The 20858-nt window shown below is 34.1% G+C and overlaps 1 protein-coding gene across 5 annotated transcripts in view; it reads right to left on the reverse strand.

Annotated features, from left to right (window-relative positions):
• LOC134531050 (protein phosphatase 1B) overlaps positions 1–20858 on the reverse strand; it is a 97586-nt gene that overhangs the window by 1131 nt on the left and 75597 nt on the right. For 2 of the 5 annotated variants that reach the window (XM_063366560.1, XM_063366559.1), the window contains exon 8: positions 19535–19589. In XM_063366560.1, coding sequence (XP_063222630.1) covers positions 19535–19589 — 55 coding nt within the window. Of the gene's footprint in view, positions 1–86; positions 19590–20858 lie in introns of those variants that run through there. The other 3 variants (XM_063366558.1, XM_063366557.1, XM_063366561.1) reach the window with 2 other exon arrangements.

Raw genomic sequence — 20858 nt, forward strand, 5'->3', positions numbered from 1 at the left:
TTCCACCTGTCAAAACGTGTGACATCTGACACTAACAAAATAAAAGACACGCTGAGAGTAGGATACTTAGATAGGGGGAAGATAAATGTCTCACGATAGAGAGCAACTGCTTAGTGGAGCGTTTCCGTTAGCTCAGAGGAGACGTGCACAGCAGTTGATTATACATATTTAAAGGTTTTACTGAGTGTGGAGAATTATGAAGGTGAAAAGAAAACACATACACTAACATTAAAACACAAGCTTGAAATATGTGACAAGTGGAATCGTGGTGTACGTGTTGCAGCAATAGCGCTTGAGTATGGTATTGGCGAGTCAACCGTGTATGACATAAAATAACAAAAGGAAAAACTCAAAGCTTTCGTAGCAAAGAGTGAGTAGGAAAATAACTGTTTGAAACTCAAAACTCTTCACACACCCAAACTACAGGAATTGGACTCTGCATTATTTAAGTGGTTTTCATTAAAGAGGTCAGAAGGTGCGGCAATATCAGGGCTGATGCTAATCAAAAAAGGGAAGGAATTTTATGAGAAGATGGTGTTGACAGAAGCTTGCACATTCTCTGATGGTTGGCTAACCCGTTTCAAAGAACGACATGGAATAAGAAAACTTGATGTGTCAGGTGAACAGAAATCAGCCGACACTGAAGCTGCTGACAGATTTCGCACTTACTTAGCAAAGCTGGTAAATGAAAATGAACTCTCTGCAGACCAAGTCTATAATGCCGACGAGACTGGCTTATTGTGGAAATGCCTTCCACATAACACTCTAGCTGGTGGGAATGAAACAGCTGCACATGGCTTCAAACAAAATAAAGAACGCATAACTGTACTGGTGAGTGCTAATGCTGCGGGGATGCACAGAGTGAAACTGACAGTTATAGGGAAATATGCCAAACCACGGTGCTTCAAGGACACGCCCCATGTTCCCCTTCCAGTCCACTAAAAAGTCACAAAGCAATGCTTGGATGGATTCTGAGATTTTTTTGTGGTGGTTTATGAATGTTTTTGTGCCTAGCTATAAATAAACCCGACAACAGCAAAGTTGTTTTGCTATTGGATAATTGTCGTGCCCACCCTCCAGCAAATCAACTCATTAAAGGTAACACATCTGTTGTATACCTGCCACCAAACGTGACAAGTCTTATTCAACCAATGGACCAAGGAGTTATCCAGAATGTGAAGATGTTATACAGACGTGATTTTATGCGGCAACTGACGAGTTATGACGGGAGTATTGCTGAGTTTCAAAAAAAGTACAATATCAAAAATGCCATATTTAATGTCTCATGTGCCTGGAACTCAGTGAAATGTGAAAGTCTACACAAATCATGGCGACAGATATGGCCTCAGAAGGAAGATGATGAATCAGAAGATAAAGGTTTCAAGGGATTTGGCAGGCAACCAGGCGAGGAAATACAGGATGTGTACTGTGAAATTATGCAAATGGTTGAATGTGCTGACGTTGAGAACCCTGTCAACAAACTTTCGTCTGTAGAAGTAAATGAATGGCTAGATGTTGACAAGGATGTTCCTGTTATCTTACTTTAACAGATGAAGAAATTATTTCAAGCTCTCAAAATCGTAACACTGCCATCCCAGAGAGTGAAAGCGATGATGATGGTGATGATGCTACTGAAGTTGCCTGGAGTGACGCTGCTGCGGCGTAGGGGGGGGGGGGGGGGGGGGGGGCAAGTTATATGGACCATGCTTTAACAGTAGATTATAGAGCACAAACGGAATATTTGGAATGGAATAAGTGAAATCATTTGAGTTTCGATGTACGAGACTTACTTGATCGTTCAAACCAATCATATTGCCTTGTCGTGAATAATAGTTTTTAGTAGAGTTTTTTTAATAGTGGACCACGAACATTTCATTTAGCATGTCAGCAATATGTATCATCAACTGTATTTGACAGAAATGATGCAGCATTGTTAAATATAAGGCTTTTGTTTCCTGTAAAGGACAGACGGAACATTAGAACAAGTCGATTTTCATAATTCCTTCAAATGCAGTGACACAATTCTTTTACTGATGCTGTGTATTAATTATTTACTTTGCTATGTATTATACTAGATTAGATTTAGAACAAAAAAAGAGTATTTGTGAAAATTAGAGACTTCCAAAATTACTATAACCGGTAAAATATTTATAATATATTACCGTTAAAGTGTGTAATGTGCGAACTTTAACACATAGTGTAAAAAATTGTAGTTACTTAATTTCGATATATATTTTTCCTTTCCTTTGGCTTCAGGCCTTCAGTTGGTGATCGCTGATCAGTGTTATTGTAGTATTACAGTTGTAGTCTGCTACCGTGAATTACTTTAATTTTTTTACAAATTAGTTTGTGTTATATAAAAACTAAGAATTGTTTGTGCGCTACGTTTATCTCAATTTTTGCATAATTTTGGACTGTATTTCTGCAGTTTTAACTAGCCATTATATGTGTGAATTTTATACCCTTTGTTTTTACTTGTACAGTGAACTTAATTTGTTTGTCTGAATGCAGTAAAAAGCAAACCATCATTGTCAGTGATTTAAGTTGCACAGAATGTAGACTTTCATGCATGCTATGATTCTCATGGTATTAAAATAATATTGATTTTGAGCAGACGAGACCCTGGGTTTGATAAAGGTATCTTTGTTTGATTCTTGTCTAAAAAAATAATTTAGTATCGTACTAAAAATTATTCTTTTTTCTACCAGCAGTATATTCAATAATTAGATACAAAAACTTCCTAAATAGCATCAATTTTCACCTAGAAATCCAAATTTTCCTTCATAAAAAAAACTTAACCCCCCCCCCCCCCCCCACCAAAAAAAAAATTCCTGGGTGCGCCTCTGCTCCGAAATAATGCAGTACCACATATTGCATTCTACGTTTTTACATAAACGAAGACAATCAAGCAAGCAGTCGGACATCAGGACCCATTTTTCGTCATCCCAGCCCCAGACGTCAACAACGGGCACTGCCACCACCACTGTTTATGACTCCGAAGACAGTGATTAAACTGATGTGTGAAGCAGCCGTGACACTAACTTTGAATCTTCTAAATACGGAAATTAAAAGTGATTTTATGTGCGCACACTCTTGTAAATTGTGTTTATATGCGATACAGACGTATTGTAAAGTGGCGAGTTTTATTTTAATATGTGTAATAATTTTTGTGTCATGAGAATGAAAAGCCCAGTTAATGGCAAGGTAAGTGTAATGACAGTTGTTTACGTATTTATACACGTCAGTTTATGTATGTGTTTTGTTCGCTGTATTTGTTGGCACTCGTGTCCATTATGTTGAGACGTAGTCGTAAACAAAAGATTACATCACTGTTGACAGCCAGCCGGTCCGGTCGGCGCCGCGTGTCTGCCGTCCATGCGGCCGGCTGGCTGTAAACAGTGCAGTGGGAGATGCTTTAGTACAGTGTCAAAGAGAGACGTGGCGTTATTTTTATTTTAAGTAATTTTGAATCTTTCTTAGCAATGTATTCTGTTTTATGTAATTCCATTAGATAACTGCTAAAGTGTCACTTACCTACACGAAGGAAGAGAAAAAACATGTTTTTAACAGTAAAAAAATAAACAATTTTTTTTTACCTCTCAAAAATCTGGAGTATTCACAAATCTGTGGTCTGTAAATCCCCAAGAACCTCGGACTGGAGAGAGTTTACTGTCTCTCTCTCTCTCTCTCTCTCTCTCTCTCTCTCTATATATATATATATATATATATATATATAAAACTAGCCAGTTCTCAGACTTGGCTACTAATTTCGCAATGCATTAACGTTAAGAAACAATGTATTTTTTTTGCAGTAGAACACAGCAACAAGGCCTTCTCTGGATAGTGGTCTGCCTTTGCTGCTATGACCATATAATATGGGGAAGTGGACAACAGTCATTAAGCTGTGATCAATAATTGCAAACATACCTACAGTAAAGTACCAAATTTACTCAAATATGTTGCCAATTATTTTGACATATTTGTATAAACAATTATATAGCTTATTTAAATTTAATTGCTGATACTGTGATTCCACTAAAATATTTTTAATAATTAAAAAAAAAAATCAAATAATGAAATTAGTTGGTGTACTTAATCTCTTGTTGGAATGCGTTAAAAAAAATTCACTTAACTTTCATAAAAAGGCAGAGGTGTTTTTTTTTTTTTTTTTAAATTATCAGCACATCTGCCAAAAATCCACTGCACATTCACATCAACATTTCAAACCATTAGAAGCAGAAATCTATAACAATCACAATAATTATTATTCCAGTTTTTAATAAACAAAAAAAAATTTTCAATACATCTTTGCTCAATCCCAGCTTAATGACTCCTACATAAATCTGCAGATTATGCACTAATAATTTTTTCAAAGGTTGATTTTACAGTTAGAAGTGAATGATGCATGGATGCCGGTCAGGCTCATGGCCACGCACATTTTGTGAGGTTAAACAATGGTCAAAGGGCTGAAAAAGTTTTACAAACAGTGTTTTTGAATTTTTTTTAGCCAAGAAATAATAATGTTTATTCATCAGCTGATGATTTTCAATTTATTGCAGGAAACTCACTCCTAAAACAAAACAAGTAAACTTTCAGGATATTACATTAACAAACCAAACAAATGCACCAAATTTAAATGAATATATTATTCCCCTTGCAGAAAAAGAAAGTTGTAAAACAGAAATTCAAATTATATTTACTCATTTTCATAAATAATTGACTTTGCTTTTAAGTGTATATTACACAAATAGATTTTCAGAATTGTTTTATTGGATAATCTCTTTCTATTTGTTGCCTAAAAATACTACCTTTTTTGACGTTCCAACATACACAGTTTCAATCTCTGAACTACAGACAACCAACTGTTCAGAAAAACATAGAATGTGGAATAGTTAAGTTACTCCCGATCAACAAAATATCAACATTTTACTTTTCTCCACAGACACTACACACACACACATGGGATATGCCAATCTAAAAGATTTCAGGATAAACCCTCCCCCATCCTTGCACCAAAACAGCTGATAACATAAAATATTAAATAAAAACACACATTCACTAACTGCTTCACAGACCAAGTTTGGGCAGCTTCCAGTGGCCAATGCGTAAAGATGACGGAGTGGTGTGATCCGCTGACTCACACTTGTTTCAGTTTGGCTACTCCAATGATGTTAGCCATTTGCAAAATTTTACTGTGGAGTCTCGTCATTATGTTTAAAAGGATCTTCTCTTTTTGAGGATTATCACCACTTCACTATTCATCAGAATTTAATTAGTGTGTTAGAGAATGCTTTCTTTTTAACTGACTTTAACACCTGTTTTTCCTTCCTGAAACAAGCCTTTTGCTTGCATCAGCTAAACATAATTTGTTTGCAGGTGTTGCTGTACAACTCCCTTTGTTGCACTTTCGGAAAGGACTCACTCGCCCCCCCCCCCCCCCCCCCCCCCTATTTGTCCAGTATTTGACTTCGTTTTTGCTTTCCAAGTACAAAAAGACCTTTAAACAGTTCTCACTGGTTTGTCCCGTATTTGACTTATTTTTTGCTTTCCAAGTACAAAAAACCATTAAAAGGTTCTCACTGGTTTTCTACCCCTTTTCTCCAGTCAAAACTTTATTTTTTATTGTTAACTTCCAACTCACGTTCCTGGACTTTAAATTTCTCGATAACTTAATTTAGTTTTGTTTAGCTCTTGACAAAACAACCTTTTCCTACTTTGTTTATTTGTGCATAAAATTTCCACAGTCAAATCAGCCCAGCTCAATTTTGAGCTGTGGTTTAGATTCTTGCCGTCCTTATGAGAGCTGCGAGTATCAGGTTATGACTCACAATAGCTGTCCCCTGAATTACTGCAGCTAAATGAATTATGCCACTCCATTAATTTAAAACATAAGGGTACAAAACTTCCCTGACTTAAACCTGTCTTTTCATATTCCCTTACTCTATATATTTTTTTAAATAATTCACCTCCTTTGATGATTTCCTGAAAGATACAACATAAATGCTTTTGTGTGTGTGTGTGTGTGTGTGTGTGTGTTGAACGTGTGTGTGTGCACTGCGCGCGCGCGTCTATGCAAACACACACAGGTCTGTCGAGGGGGTGAAATGAGGTGAGGGGGGGGGGGGGGGGGGGGGGGGCAGGGATAGCAAAATCCCCGGGGGATGAAAATTACAAATCTGGAAACTTTAAGCTATGCGATATGCTCATGTCTTGTTTACAGCTGTGCCACGGTAACTTTGTACAAGCAAACCTTCCTGGTAGAAAGTTATGACAATATACTACAAAGAAACAAAAAAAATATATTTGTAAGATATTTTATTTCATGTTAATTATGTATACACACACACACGCGTGCACACACGCACACACACATACCTATATATAATCTGTGTGGGTGTGTATATTTAATTCAGTTTGCTTGGAAAATTAATTAAATGACTTGTAACTGTAAAGAAAAATATCTCTGTAATCTCACAAAAGAAACAGCGGTGTGTATCGCCAAACATGCAGATAATAACTAGGATAAATTAAAAAAAAATTGTTACATGACATATTAAATATCCATCGAGTATAATTTTGTATTTGGAGTTAGAAATATTAGAGCTGATTTGTTATGCTCATTGATACTTGCACCTCTTTTATTTTATCTTATTTAAAAATGCAAGACATGTGAAATGCAATGTGCTAAATTTTTCTACGAAATTATGGAATACCAACATAAATCAGGTGCTCAAAATAGTAGAAAGAAAAGCATAGAAAAGAAAAAAAGGCAAACAAAGGTCAGAAATTTTTTTTTTATTAAATTTGAACTGTTTTTTGATTTATTACAGAAATATTCACTGATATGAAAGCATGAAATACTAATTTTAAATGATTACTGATTTTTAAGTTGTTCAGTATTAAGTATGTTATATTTTAAGTTTTTTTAGTATTATGTAGATGATTATTAAGTTATAAAAAAAATTTGTCACATTTTTTGAAAAGGTTAAAAAGGAATGAAAATAATGTTTTATTGAGAGAAACATCTAAAAACTATTTCTCGAAATGCTGAAAAATCACATATGTGTTGTCCTGTTTATACAGCATTATAATTATTAAAGGTTTGTAGTATTTTGATTTTTTTTTAATAGTGAGAGGTTTGAAGAGTAGTGTATTCAGTAATAGGGAGGGAGCTTGACAAAATTATTTGCCCCCCAGACCCTTAATGTGTGTGGACGGACACACACACACACACACACACACACACACACACGCACGCGTGAACCTTGCATATCTCATTTTATTGTGTGTATGACTATGTACTAAAACACCATCTGAAAAAATTTATTTTACAGTCTGGGTAATGGTAGATTGGAGCATGAAATTTTTCCCTTAAATTAAATACCACCTATGAATTTCAATGACTTTTCCAGGATATTAAGTGAATTCCCTGACTTTCTCTGATAAATTCCAACTTCCCTGACTCTCACCCTGAGCTAAATGTTGACTGAAGTGCAGCCGTCATACTGTCCACTCAACTACAGTACCAGCTAGGAATTCCCCATTTATGTCTGCTCCCAAAAATTTTTTCACCTCTAGTAAGGATGGCCTACATTCAATATGTTCTGAATGAGAAATAATATAATTTCATTGTGTTTGAATTTTTTCTCTGGTCCAACATAGGAGTAGTGCACTCAAGCATACAGGCTCCTAAGAGTCACCTTGCAAACAGCAAACAACTGTCTGGCTGTGTCTCGCCTACCCAACAGATTGATCCTTAATAGGGCATGTTTCAAGCAGAAATCAATGATCACCCGAGTTTGTTGCACGTAGATTGTGTCTGATTCGACAGTAAAAGAGGTAAAGAGTTAATTAATGGTCCCAATGACATAAATTATGAAAAAATAAATTTTAAATCCTCTTAACTTAAACAACCATTTTGTGACCATTTTAGAACAGCCATAAAATAAGATTAACCTCAATTGCTTCTCAGTGTAAACATAGTGTTGCTTTTAATTAAACACTTTGCATCTAAGTTCTTCACCATCTGATCGGAAAAGATTGAGAACTTATTTGAGCACAAACACACAACATACACTTCTTGTACATTGCAGGTGCGTGTAGAATTGATATGTGCTTGGTAATAAGAGATTTTTTGAGTTGGTATTGGAAGAAGAGGTATGGTAATAGAGCTCTAAGCCCTCAGACGGCAAGGAACCAGCCTCTTAAGGTTTCCACCCCCAGCTTCTTCAACCCAAGCTTGTGTATGCTATCCATGCACCCCATGTAGATTTATGCTTATTAGACTCAACTAACTTTTGTAGTATTTCATGTAATTAAGATTTTAATACTATAAGTAGCCAAGTAATTACAATTCATACAATATTAACATTTAAAAAATACATATCCAACTAGAAAATGATCAACACTTATGCCTTTGTTATTTTATATGCATAATCTTAAAAACATTAATTCTTACACGTAAACTATGTACCAAACTCAAGGCTTGGACCTTATCACAAAAGAGGGTAATTTATGGTGAAATTTCAGGTAAGCATACTCTTTTCTACTTAAAATTATAAAATATAATTTTGTTATTTTGGTTTTCATTTTCAAAGGAACAATAAAATTTGGTTCTGCATGTTTGCGAGGAGCTGAAATGACAATCCACGGCTGCAAAGTTTCTGTTAAATGTGTTGAACTGGCTTAGCCGTTGACATTGGTGCCAAGACGAGGTTGATTACAAGGACACACACCAAGCTGCATCTTGGAAACATTCGACACCCAGGCGGATGGGAGGGGAATGCTCTGAGCCAAAGACGACTCTCGTCACTGCACGACTAGAACACACTTGCCGAGACAAGGCACACCACTTCTCCGCACTCCTCTACAACGCTCAGTCCGGGCAGTTGCACCTGGAGGCTGGGATCAGCAACATGCATGCAACCTGTAAGGTCTTAGCCGTCATCAAACCACAAGCCAATGTCCTACTACTGTCTCTTGTGCTGCACAATGGCAAAATGATGAAGTGTGAATTCAAACAGTAGAGGTGAGAAACAGATGCAGTATCGTGGTGAGGGAATGACACACAGCATGTCGTTCGTACTTGTCTTCCAGACTACCAAACAAAGGCCAGCAACATTCCACTCCCAGTAACCACACACCTATAGCACTCACAATAATTGATAAAGGCAGTATGGATGATGTGCCTGAACTAATATGCTCCCATTCTGAGTATCAACATAATATTTTCAAATATTGGCACAATCAAAAAAGTAAATGATATAACATAACGTTAACAATTTACATCTCCAGAATTACAGTACTATACAGCTATAATTTCCAACACAGCCATGTTTTATGATATTATTATCTTACTTTGTTAGTAAGATAATATTATAAAAATAATATAAAAAAACTTTTGATTTGGCAGTGTATGCAACTCTCATTAAGTGTTAATTACCATCAAAATCAATTAAAGCAAACCCAAATATGAATATAGAGCACTCCAAAAAAATTGGAGCATTATTAATTCAGGTAAATTCACAGTTTTGCACCTAACTGTAAGTTATTACATAGTTGAAGTTGATCTTATGAAACTAACATCACCTTTACTCTATAATACACATAGGGTATTTACACGATATAACTCTATTGTTTTATTTTTGAATTTACTACATGTAGTACGTACAAGGAGATATAAATATATATTCTCTGGATTGTGTTCATGGAAATGTCCTTCTCCTTGAGAACAGGTATTACACATACACTCACAATCACATGAGAAAACCATTTACACCCAATAAAAAAATGTCAGATGCATCAAACTTCCTCAGATAAAACAATTTCCACATGCTGAGAAAAAAAACCAAGTTAACAGTAACAAAAGTATTTTTATAAAGTTCCCATAAATACAAAAAAATCTTCACCTCAGCCAAGGCTGAGGTGAGGCTCTATTCAATACTCAGAATAAAATAGGCAGTCCCTTGATGAAATGTGAATAGTGCAACCATTTCTGAAGGTGTAGAAAGAATGAGGATTTTCACACGTATCTTTGATACGTAATCTAGACGGTACACCTTCCAAAACAAATTAAAAGAACTCAACTAACTATATTTACAATTGAACACATTACACAATTTATTAATAAATGAAAGTAAATCCAAAAAATAATAAACTCAATAAAGTGTTTTGGGCTACTTGATAACCATTATGCAAACTAATTCATGAACATTGCAATATTGTTTACTAGCGAGCACAGTACTTCACAAATGACCTTAACAAAAGATGGTAACTCTTTCCTTCTGTCAGTTAAGACTGGTAACACTCATCCATCAGAAATGATGCTCAGATGGTTTTCACTTTAATATGTTTACCGAGTTATGAATACTGAAACTGCTGGCACATTCAACTAAAAATAAAATAGTAAGTAAAACAAAGCAAAACCATTTATAAAACTACATTAACAATAATCAACATGGATTAAAATTTACATGTTTACGAGACTCCAGCGAACAGAGAGAATGTAAACATACCACAAATGTTACAACTACAAGAGCTGGGATATGTACCATCAAATGGCAGCATTGTGCACAAAAAAACTTTCCTGCACACCCACGTACAAACCACACTTGTATGATCACCCTAGTACATAACAGAACTTAATCATATGCTGTAGACACAGTAACAAAATTACAAACAAAAAAAAAACCACACCAGACGTTGCACTACTACGAGAAGCATGGTTTCAAACACTTTGTGCATCTGTGCTGCAGACGGTCTCGAGAACAACTCTCAACTCTACGCACACCAACACCACGGCACATCTACTTAAACAGATGACTCACTGTCATCTTCAGGCGTGGTACAAGACTATCGTATGTCATTCCCACTCGTGGAGGGGAGGGGGAGAGGCGTTCAGAACCACACGTTCTGCACCTGCGGCCACACAGATCAAGGCAGTGACGATCGGGCCGAGAGACGACAGCAAGGGGAAGCTACCATGCAGGCCAACACTTCCAACGCTACCTGCTTCGCCGAACTCATGCTCAGCATTACCAACACACAACAACACATCTCACAAGACCTCATGGCTTCTCAAAGGTGCTAAATATCACGAAAGCTTGCATCCTGTAACTCCACATTCTAGTAAAAGTTCTGGATGATACGGATTTATGAAATAATATCACAAAAATATTAATGTTACATTTGCAGCAGATAAACTTTATAATCAAATTAATACAAAACATTAATATTTGAAACAAACAACATAAAAAAATTATCATTGTTTGTTAATATATAAGATAAAATATGATGATCAAAGAAAAGTAAATATAAAGAGAAATGGCCAGAGGCGAAAGAAATGTTTGTGTCAAACGTGGTCCTTCGTAGAAATAAAGTATGGGCTGTTTGCATTCCAGAAACAAATAAAATTATGCTATGTAGTATTGAATGCAGGAAATTAAGTAGATAACATTAAATGAACAAAAGAGACAAACTAGGAGGACATATTGTACAACATCCATAATAATTTGTTAATTTGGTATTGCAAAAGGAAAGAACTGCGGAGGCCAGATAATGTGTGAAGTAGATCAAAGCAGGTGTATAAGTGCTAGATATGAAGAGTTTCATGAAACTATTGAGCATCCATCTTTTGACTCCTTCAGCTGTCTGTGTGGCAGGCTTGTGTGAGATGTCTCGAGCTGTACGCATGTTAAGTTAGCAACCGAATTGCAACAAGAAAGTGGTGGATCAAGAAATAAAGTTAAATTTTTAAGGAAATTGCTTATTTTTTTTCTGCTCGATTATTTATCTGTACATGCAAGGTTTAAATTATGTATTGTTTCATAGGCAACACCTCATTATCTTTCACATTCACTTCTGCAATTACTGTTGTATCAAACACCCGGCAGGACTCGTAGCTGCGAGCACTGTGTTGGCACCGAGTGGTTCGGAACCGACTACAGTCTCTCAGGCTCTATCACTAGGCCTCGCCCACCTAACATACATTCGGCATGCAGAGCTTCAGGGAAACCACACATTTGAAAACAGCTCAACGTATCCGAGTGCTGCCTCTTTACCAAAAGCATTTAAGTGTGCGCCTAGGGCGAATGATTAGTGCAGTATTGTATCTTTAGCAGGATGAAAAGCCCTAAAACACAGGTTTCCAGAATAATTTTTAGACATGAAATGCCTGGTACAGATTCTTGAAAGCACTCAAGGGCCTTGCATTACACCTTTTATCTTCATTTATCCACCATACAATGTTATGGTTACAGCTTAAAAATATCATAATAATTGTCCTATATGTGACAAGAAGACTGCGCACCAGTTCAGAGCCTTGGGCTTAGAGGAGATACCGTGCTAAAAGCACCAGCGAACGTCACACATCATCCTGCCTCAATAACACAGATACACCCCTGACTAGGCGGGCCCCCCAAGTCTCTGTGAAAAACAATTCTACATAAAGCTCTACCATATCAAAATCACTTTTGCAGTTTTTCCTTCCATTTATGTACATCTGTTTAGTTTTAGTTTTAACACTTTAGTACAAGATATACATTTTTATGGGTAAATTATGAATAACTGAACATTGAGCAGCTACATAAAAATTATTTTCACCTTTAAACACAAAAAAATGTTTTCCTGAATGTTTTACACCTGAATCCTTTATACCTAAAACCACTTCTTACCTAAAGCTTGCACTGTGGAGCTGATTGGTAGTGATATTTAAAAACAGCACTGCTACAAAAGCTAAATTGATGATAAATATTTAGTTAAATGCTATAATATGCTACACTTGGAACTTAAAAAAATTCACAGACATTTTAAGTTAGTTTACAGAGAGCGAGAAATTCAATTACTGTTTCTCCAGAAGATTTAATTTTGTTACAGTAAATTGAGTACAATTCAATTTTATAGTTGAGTAAGCATTAATTGTAATTTTCATTGTGTGGATGTGTATTAACTTTAACATTTGTGTGTTATCTATCTTACACTCTCCATTGTAAATCAAACTTCAGATAAAGCGACAAAAAGGACAGAAAGGTTTGTGTTAGGAGCATTCAAAATCTTTCCCATCCTAACAGTAAGATAAGTCCACAACACTTTGCAGATAAATTTTGTTCGCTGATAACTGACGACATATTGACTGGCCATACCATTCAAGAGAGTAATTATTACGGTTCTTTATATTAAAGATATTTGTTTACACAGAAGTTTTTTTAGCTATGCACATGTGCTTCACCAGTGGTGTTATAACTAAAACAAAACCAAAAATGTTTTGACAATGTGCATATTCTAAAACATTGACAATGTTGCTACAATGTTGCTAACAGTGTGTATTTAATATAATGTTCAGTCACTAATAGAAAAATTGTGTATTAAGATAGGAATATGCAAAATATTATTACATCCAGTGCAAATATTTTCAAACTTATAAAAAAAGTGTGCAAAAATAAGCTAAAAGGCTACATTTAAAAAAAAAAAATAAAAATCCAATATGCTATAAAATTCTGAATTTCAGAAGGGGGGAAAAAAATCCTAAATATTGGTCATTAATATAGTTGCCAAAACAAAATGCTTATATACTATTTATGTATTTGTGAGCAATACTGTTTAAACAATGAAAGTAATTACTGACAAAATAGGTTTAATATGTGATGTATTAATTTGAAAAGAGAGGAAAAGGCAACAGTTTTGACAGTACATAGCAAAAAGTAATGCATAGAAACTTGTGAACAGGAACCAAATTGAATTGATAACTTTTCTTCTTTTATACAGCTTACTAAATACATTGTTTATTTATAAAGATAGTGGATTATTGATTAAATAAAACAATAAATGTTTATTACTAATTATTTCACAAAATTTTTTAACTGCTATAAAACTGTATTTTTAATGTAAAATATTTTGTAAAAATCATGTCTAGGACACTTTTACTCAGTACAATCAAAATAATTTGGCAAGCATCTGTATTTGAAAAATGTACAGTATCTGTATGTAAAGTAAACAAATAGAAATACAAGTTCTGTGATGAAGGAGTATAAAAAGTATTACAGCTAATTTCTTTACACACCGTACATTTTGTTACAGGCTACATGCTAAAATAATAACATTAATTGAATCCAGATGTTATATGATATCAATAGTTTTTATTTGACCCAAATTTTGGTCGAATTCTGCTTTATTTTAAGAAGAAAAAAAATTAAAATTATGATAACATGTATTACTAGGAGCTTGAAAAATTAGCTTCTATTCTTTTTCCAAAACTAGCATCTGCAATTTAGAAATTAGCATCTATTATTTGGAATTAGCTTAAATGAATATTATTTAAACATTTATATTTACATTCTAAATGTTTAAAAAGAAAATATTCATACATAACATACTTTCTAGTTTGGTACAATAAAAACAATTTGTTCATGCCCTTCTGGATTAAAACCACAAAAAAATCTAAGCTTGTTTCACTTAAAAAATTGGTAGTGCATTATGCTAGCAAACATTAAGTTGCAAATTAAATTTATTATAATTCACAAATCAACTGGATTAATCGGGTTCGGCTTACATTTTGAAGTTATCTCATGTGCATGTAACCTGGCTGCATTGCAGAGAAATGGCAGTATCATAAAGCATGCAAATCATATAAACTACTGTAGAGAACAATAACCACACAATCACCACTGGGGTCACTGCTGGACTTCACACTTCCGCTAAAGCAAACTGCAAGAGAGTGCAGCCTGTTTTGTTTTAATCTACACACCTACACCTTTTATCTGCGAGACAACAGAAAATCCGCGGCTAAGATGGTGGAAGCGTTGTGTTTGTGTATTAACTGAAGTGCTGATAACTGGTAAGTAACAAACATACATTAAAATAATTTTACACCAACATGTGTCTCAGACAAACTGCAAAGTAGAATATAAAATAAGACAGGTCACAAAGTCTACAAAACAAGTTGTTGCTTTTTAAATGAGAAACAATACATTTTGTAACATAATGAAAACTGTCAAAAATGTGTAACAGTTAAGTGGCATTTTTACAAAAATATTTATAAATCAATGAAATTTTAAACTAATATTGCTAAAAAAATAGCATTTAAAATGTAAATGCTAATTTTTCCAGCCCCTTTCTATGGTGAAAAAACTCCCATTTTAGAGTTATTTTTGTTCTATCACAATTCATTATAAAATGTTGTCTCTAATAATAGGCTTCACTAAAGAGTAGATGTATAACTCAAAACTAAGGGCAGTCTCATCCGTATACATCATATTTATATATATATAATGATTAAAATTTTGAAATTTAATATTGCAATTATAAAGTCCTTAGAACTCTTTCAAGAATAGCTGTAATTAAAAAAAAAAACATACTAGAGCATGTAAACACACTGTTATAGCGTGTAAAAAATGAAATGGATGACAATGTCCAGTGACAATAGGAAAATCAGATCGAAATCGACAGTTAAGTTGAAGTATGTATAAGAATGTAGCTTTACAGTTATTAAAGCAAGGAGCCGAAGGTGTTAAATAGCATGTTTAACCTTGTAGTTACAACAGTTATAACAATATTGTTGTAGTTACAACACTAAGATTCTACCGAAGAAGATATTAAAATTAATCTATTTGTGGTTTTGTGAAATCATAATACTTGCAAACATAGTGGGATGGTTGAGCATATAGAGCTGGGTGAGTTGCTAGCAGTCTCACAACAGCTGTGTGGTAACTGACAGACGACCAACACCAAACACCCTACAAGGCCAGGCAACCACAAAAAAACAGACTTCTGAAACCAAGTAGCTTGTGGTAATCACCTTTGTCATAAAAAATATGCAGCCACGCTCTATAAGACATTGGAGACCAGATGCAATGCCCATGAATGATCTGCAAGTGAGACTCGAAGTGCAACTGATGGACCACAATTTTTCATTGGCCATTTTCAACTATAACACCTGCCTTTCCTACATTTTACTAAGCTCTTAAATCTTCTGCCTGTATTAAAAGAAGGCAGAGTTTGCCTGCCTGAAGCTCGCGTAGCTCAGGGACGGTGAGGCCTAGGGCCGTGACATTTGTGACGTTGATTCTCCAGGGCAGATCCATTTGCAACTCAAACAGATTTTTCTGAAATCCTTTAGTTTTTTTTACATTTTTTATTAAGTTTTTCTGATAATCTCCATGGCAATGGTTAATGCATTACTATTTCTGATGCTTTCTTAGTCTTTTGGCAACTGCTATTGCAATGTTGATGATGCTTTATTCACATTCGGATATTAATCCAGTATTTCTGTAATTATCTTTGCCATCATATTGACACATAGTTGTTGGTTAAATTTATGTGAATGTGATGGCAGTTGAAAACTGTTAAATCTAAGATGGCATATTCTGTTTAATTTCTTCCCATTTATCTTAGTTTTAACCATTTTTTTTTTGTTTCACAAGTTAATTTAAAAAATTAAATTAAATTAATTTTTTTTCCATCAGAGGCACTGCAGTGGCGTACCCACGAGGAGGGGCATGTGTTCTGTCTGCTAGCTTCCTAATAAATCATTATAAACTACTCTAATTGGTTAGTTTTATGATGGAATTAAATATGAATAATTCGTAAGGTTGAACTGCTAATGGGCATTATTATTTTTGTAAGTATCCATTAAAAAAAAAAAAAACATTCCATAACTTAGATAAATCTACAATAGTAAGATAAAATTTATGAAGTTTAGCATGCATATTTTAAGTAGGTACATAGCAAATTGATTTTAATTAAATGGTTAATGGTATTTTTATTGAATAAGTGTTATTTGAAAATAAATACTTTCAATACGTGCTTTGAAAATTTATAAAATATTTTAGATTGAAAGTATTAGTTACTCACAGTACTGCATATGACCCTTGGAGCTGCAAGTAAAAGCCTTAAAATAAATACTTATATATACCTTGAAGAAACCAGCTACACATTGATTGCTTTAATGTAAATGTTCAAAACTTGGAGAATTAGCTTTCATCATTTTCATTAAGAAAACTATCTTAATTTGATCTATTATTGCCCAATTAATTTTCTCTGAATTTTCGTAAAAGTAAAAAAAATAATATGTTACAATAAAACATTTTAGAAGCACAAGTTTAAAAGGAAAAAATCCCAGTCTTTGTTCAAACTTGTCTTAAAATGATGCAAATCACTACTTTTTTTAAATTATAGATTGATGGTCAATGGACATTTTAAAGCATTCTGATTTGTTGTCTATTACCTCAAGATTTTCTTAAGGTGATATTTAATATAACTTTATTTATTTGACAAAATATGCTGCATTGACTTCATTAAGTCTTACTGTAAGCCTTTGCTCTTAGAAAGAAAAGAACTTAGAAGGTATGATGGGTTGCTTTCTACCATGACAAGTATCACAGACTGTCTTTAGTACCACTCAGGATTTTTGTCTTAAAGGTAGTTTGCTGATAACTAAGTAAGCACTTCACACAGTGCATGTGTAAGGAACAGGATGGAGACAGTTCCCACATATTTTGCGCAGCCAAACTTCACAAGTGAACTACTTGTTTGTCTGACCTTGAAAACAACTCCCTTGATGATTTTGTGCCTAGTTGCCACTAGTCTGTCTTGCGGACATATTAGTAACAGACTATCACAAAGGACAGAAAAAATCATCCTTGTAAACAGCTGTGTTAATAAAGGAGTCACCAAATATCTTTGAGAAACTATGATCTGTTTGTGAGTTATTTACAAGGCAACCCTCTCATATTAACTGTTTGTGGACCAGCAACAGAATAAAATGCAAACATCAATCAGACTCATTTGTATTTGCCCTAAAGAGAAACTATGGATAAAAAAAACTTACTAGGTAGAATAACTGATGGTTTTTCAGATTAATAAAGATGCCTACAATATTTTCAAGGGACTGTGATGATATTCTGTCTTGGAATTACGAATGTCACAGCTGTGATGTACCAGCTCAAACAAGACAATGACCTATCAAGAGACACATGAACTGCATGTGGAAACATTCACGTCAGTTGAGGACAAGACAAGGGGCAAGGTAGCTGAGCTTCATTATTGAACATTCCCTTCCAATACCAGGTCACAAGTTACATCTTATCATTCATGCAGCAATTATATGTGCTCATACAATAAGCTAGAAACACACATTAGTTTTCATATAAAAATTATTACTTGCAGTTTTCAGTGGTGATGATTGTAGACCAAACTACAAGGTTTCTTATAATACTAAAAAAAAATGTTATGACTCTTTTAAGACACAAATGTGATAAGAGTACATTTCTTTTAAAATGGGTCAAAACACAGAATTTAAAAATATTGCAATTTTCAAACAGTTATTAATTAATTTTTTACAATGTTGTCTTGGGAAATATTAATTAAATCTTTGAAATGCAATAATGAGCTATTTAATAGCTTTTTGACAAAAAGGTTCTTCAAAGAAGATGGCTACATGTGTTTAATTATTCCATATATTTCATAATAGCAAAAATTTCCTGAGGTTCACATATTTTCTAGATATACCTAGTCTGTGGTAACACAACAAAGTCAAATGTATATCCATCATTTATTTAAACAGAACCTACTGCGCATCTAATTTTTTTTTTGCTGTCGTATAGCTAACCCCTTGCGTGGCATTACGCACTAACTATCAGTTTTATAACATAACAATATTTATTAACTGCAGACATCTACTTTCACAATTTACCAACAGGAGTGGAATTTATGTACTTTAATGGGTTTTGAAACATGCAAATGCAATGAGTGACTAAAGATGATGGGTGATACCTCCTGATAGGAGTAAGTTAGACACCACTATGATACTAATGTAAGTGTTAAAAAAGGTGATGTCATGAGTAGGTCTCAACCTGCTCATATTCCCAAACCCATGAGCATTAATTACAACACACCTAAGCAATCATAGTAACAGAGGACCCTAAAAATAAAATGTATACCAGCACTTGAAAAAAAAAATAATAAATAATATTCACCTCTCAAAGCATCAGTACATTTTATATTACATAATATGTATGTAAAGTTAATGTGTTGCAGTGGATAATATATAAATAACGTATATTTATAAAACCAACATCTATTTTTCAATATACATACAGTGATTTTTAAATAACTATAGGCAAATATTTTAACAAAAACCACCACCTACAACCTAAGGTGACAAACATGCATGGACACTATCCTCACGCAAAAATAATTTTTGACTGCACACTAAATAAAATTTAAGTGAATCATTAAAAACCAAGGTAATAAAAATCTATGTACACAAAATAACTACAAACAAAATTATACATAGAACAAAAGGTAAAACAAAATGTCTACAAACTATTAAAAAAAACTAACTTGCTGGAGTAGTTCCACTTCCTACAGACCACAAACAGTGAAGCCCTTCTTTACATCTTGTAATGAGCTTGTTTGTTTGCAAGCAGCACTTTCTCCTTGGCCAGTGAAGAATGTAAACAAGGGGTTTCACTGTTATAAAAATAAATAACTGAAGCAATGGCTCAACTCAGCAACTGCCAATGTCATAATTGTGACTTACACTATCTGCTTGCTGAGGGCACAGTTTCTTGAACACACTTTCAATGAAGTTTCGCCTACAGGAACAAGAAAATTCAATTAGAATGTGATACAGTCATCTTAAAGATGCCACCTACCTGCAGCTATTAGAACAGAAAGGCTAGTGATGTTTCTGCACCATGAACACCTCCAGATGCAAGGCAATATGTCAACTTGCAGTCTTGCATCACATAACTTTACATAACAACTCTCACTTAACAGCTGAATAATGAAAGGCTTGTAAGTGCTACAAGTAGGTGGGATCCTTTGAATGAAAAATAAAGTTGTCCTTAATTGATTTAAAATTATTATAAACTATTGCTATTCACATATAATGGTAATTTTTAGTCAAAGTCATCCCCACATATTATCTGAAATGGGTTTTCTTAAAATTTCTGAGCATCCACTAATAAAAAAGAAAGCACCCTCCTTTCAAAATACATTAATAACACACATTTACCAGATTAAACAAAATCATATTCTTTATTACTGATAAACTTTGTCAGACAGTCATTAGTCATGTCAAATAACATGACAAAGTAAATTTGACCATATAACCTAAAAATACACTTTTTCACTCCATTTAAATATCATATTCTCACCCTTAAATATTATATAACAATCACTGAATGAGACAGCCTCTCTTCTCGTGTAACCCCCATGCCTCATAAGACCTACAGCTGAGTAAGCAAAGGTCCGCTCCACTTTCAAATGATGGCAGGGGTCAACTATAAGTCATTTAATGAGGCAACTGACCCCAGTGCCCTTAATAGGGTAAAAAAGACAACGATTCTCATGGAAATCAAATTTTATTTTGAAAGGTTAGTTAAACACTTCCACCTAAGTTACTGTTAGCACAAAAGCTCACTTTAAGAGAGAAGCAAAATCTAAAAGTGTACACTATACAATAATGGAGAATAATTACTTGAACATCAACAGGGAACATATGTACACAGCAAACATAGGTACCTATTCAATAAGTAGGGAAAAGCAAATACTGTTATTAATTATGCGAAAATGTAATTTCATAGTTAAGGTTCACTCATTATTAAAAATTGTTACCAGAATCATGAATAGAGCTTGTTTTAATATTTTTTAAAATACATAGTTAAATACACGTTCTCGCAACTCAGTAATCTAGATAAATGCCTGTAGAAAAATTCAAAACAAAAAAATTACACAATTTCGTGATGCTTAAATTTAAAGTAATGTGCCGGAAACTAGGTATTTCGGAACCTTTTTTTATGTTATGATAATTTTAAATTATTTTTGGAAATTTTATTTTCTATATAATTTGGTTACAAAAG

The sequence above is a fragment of the Bacillus rossius genome, chromosome 3 (assembly GCF_032445375.1).
Source record: "Bacillus rossius redtenbacheri isolate Brsri chromosome 3, Brsri_v3, whole genome shotgun sequence".
Lineage (NCBI taxonomy): Eukaryota > Metazoa > Arthropoda > Insecta > Phasmatodea > Bacillidae > Bacillus > Bacillus rossius.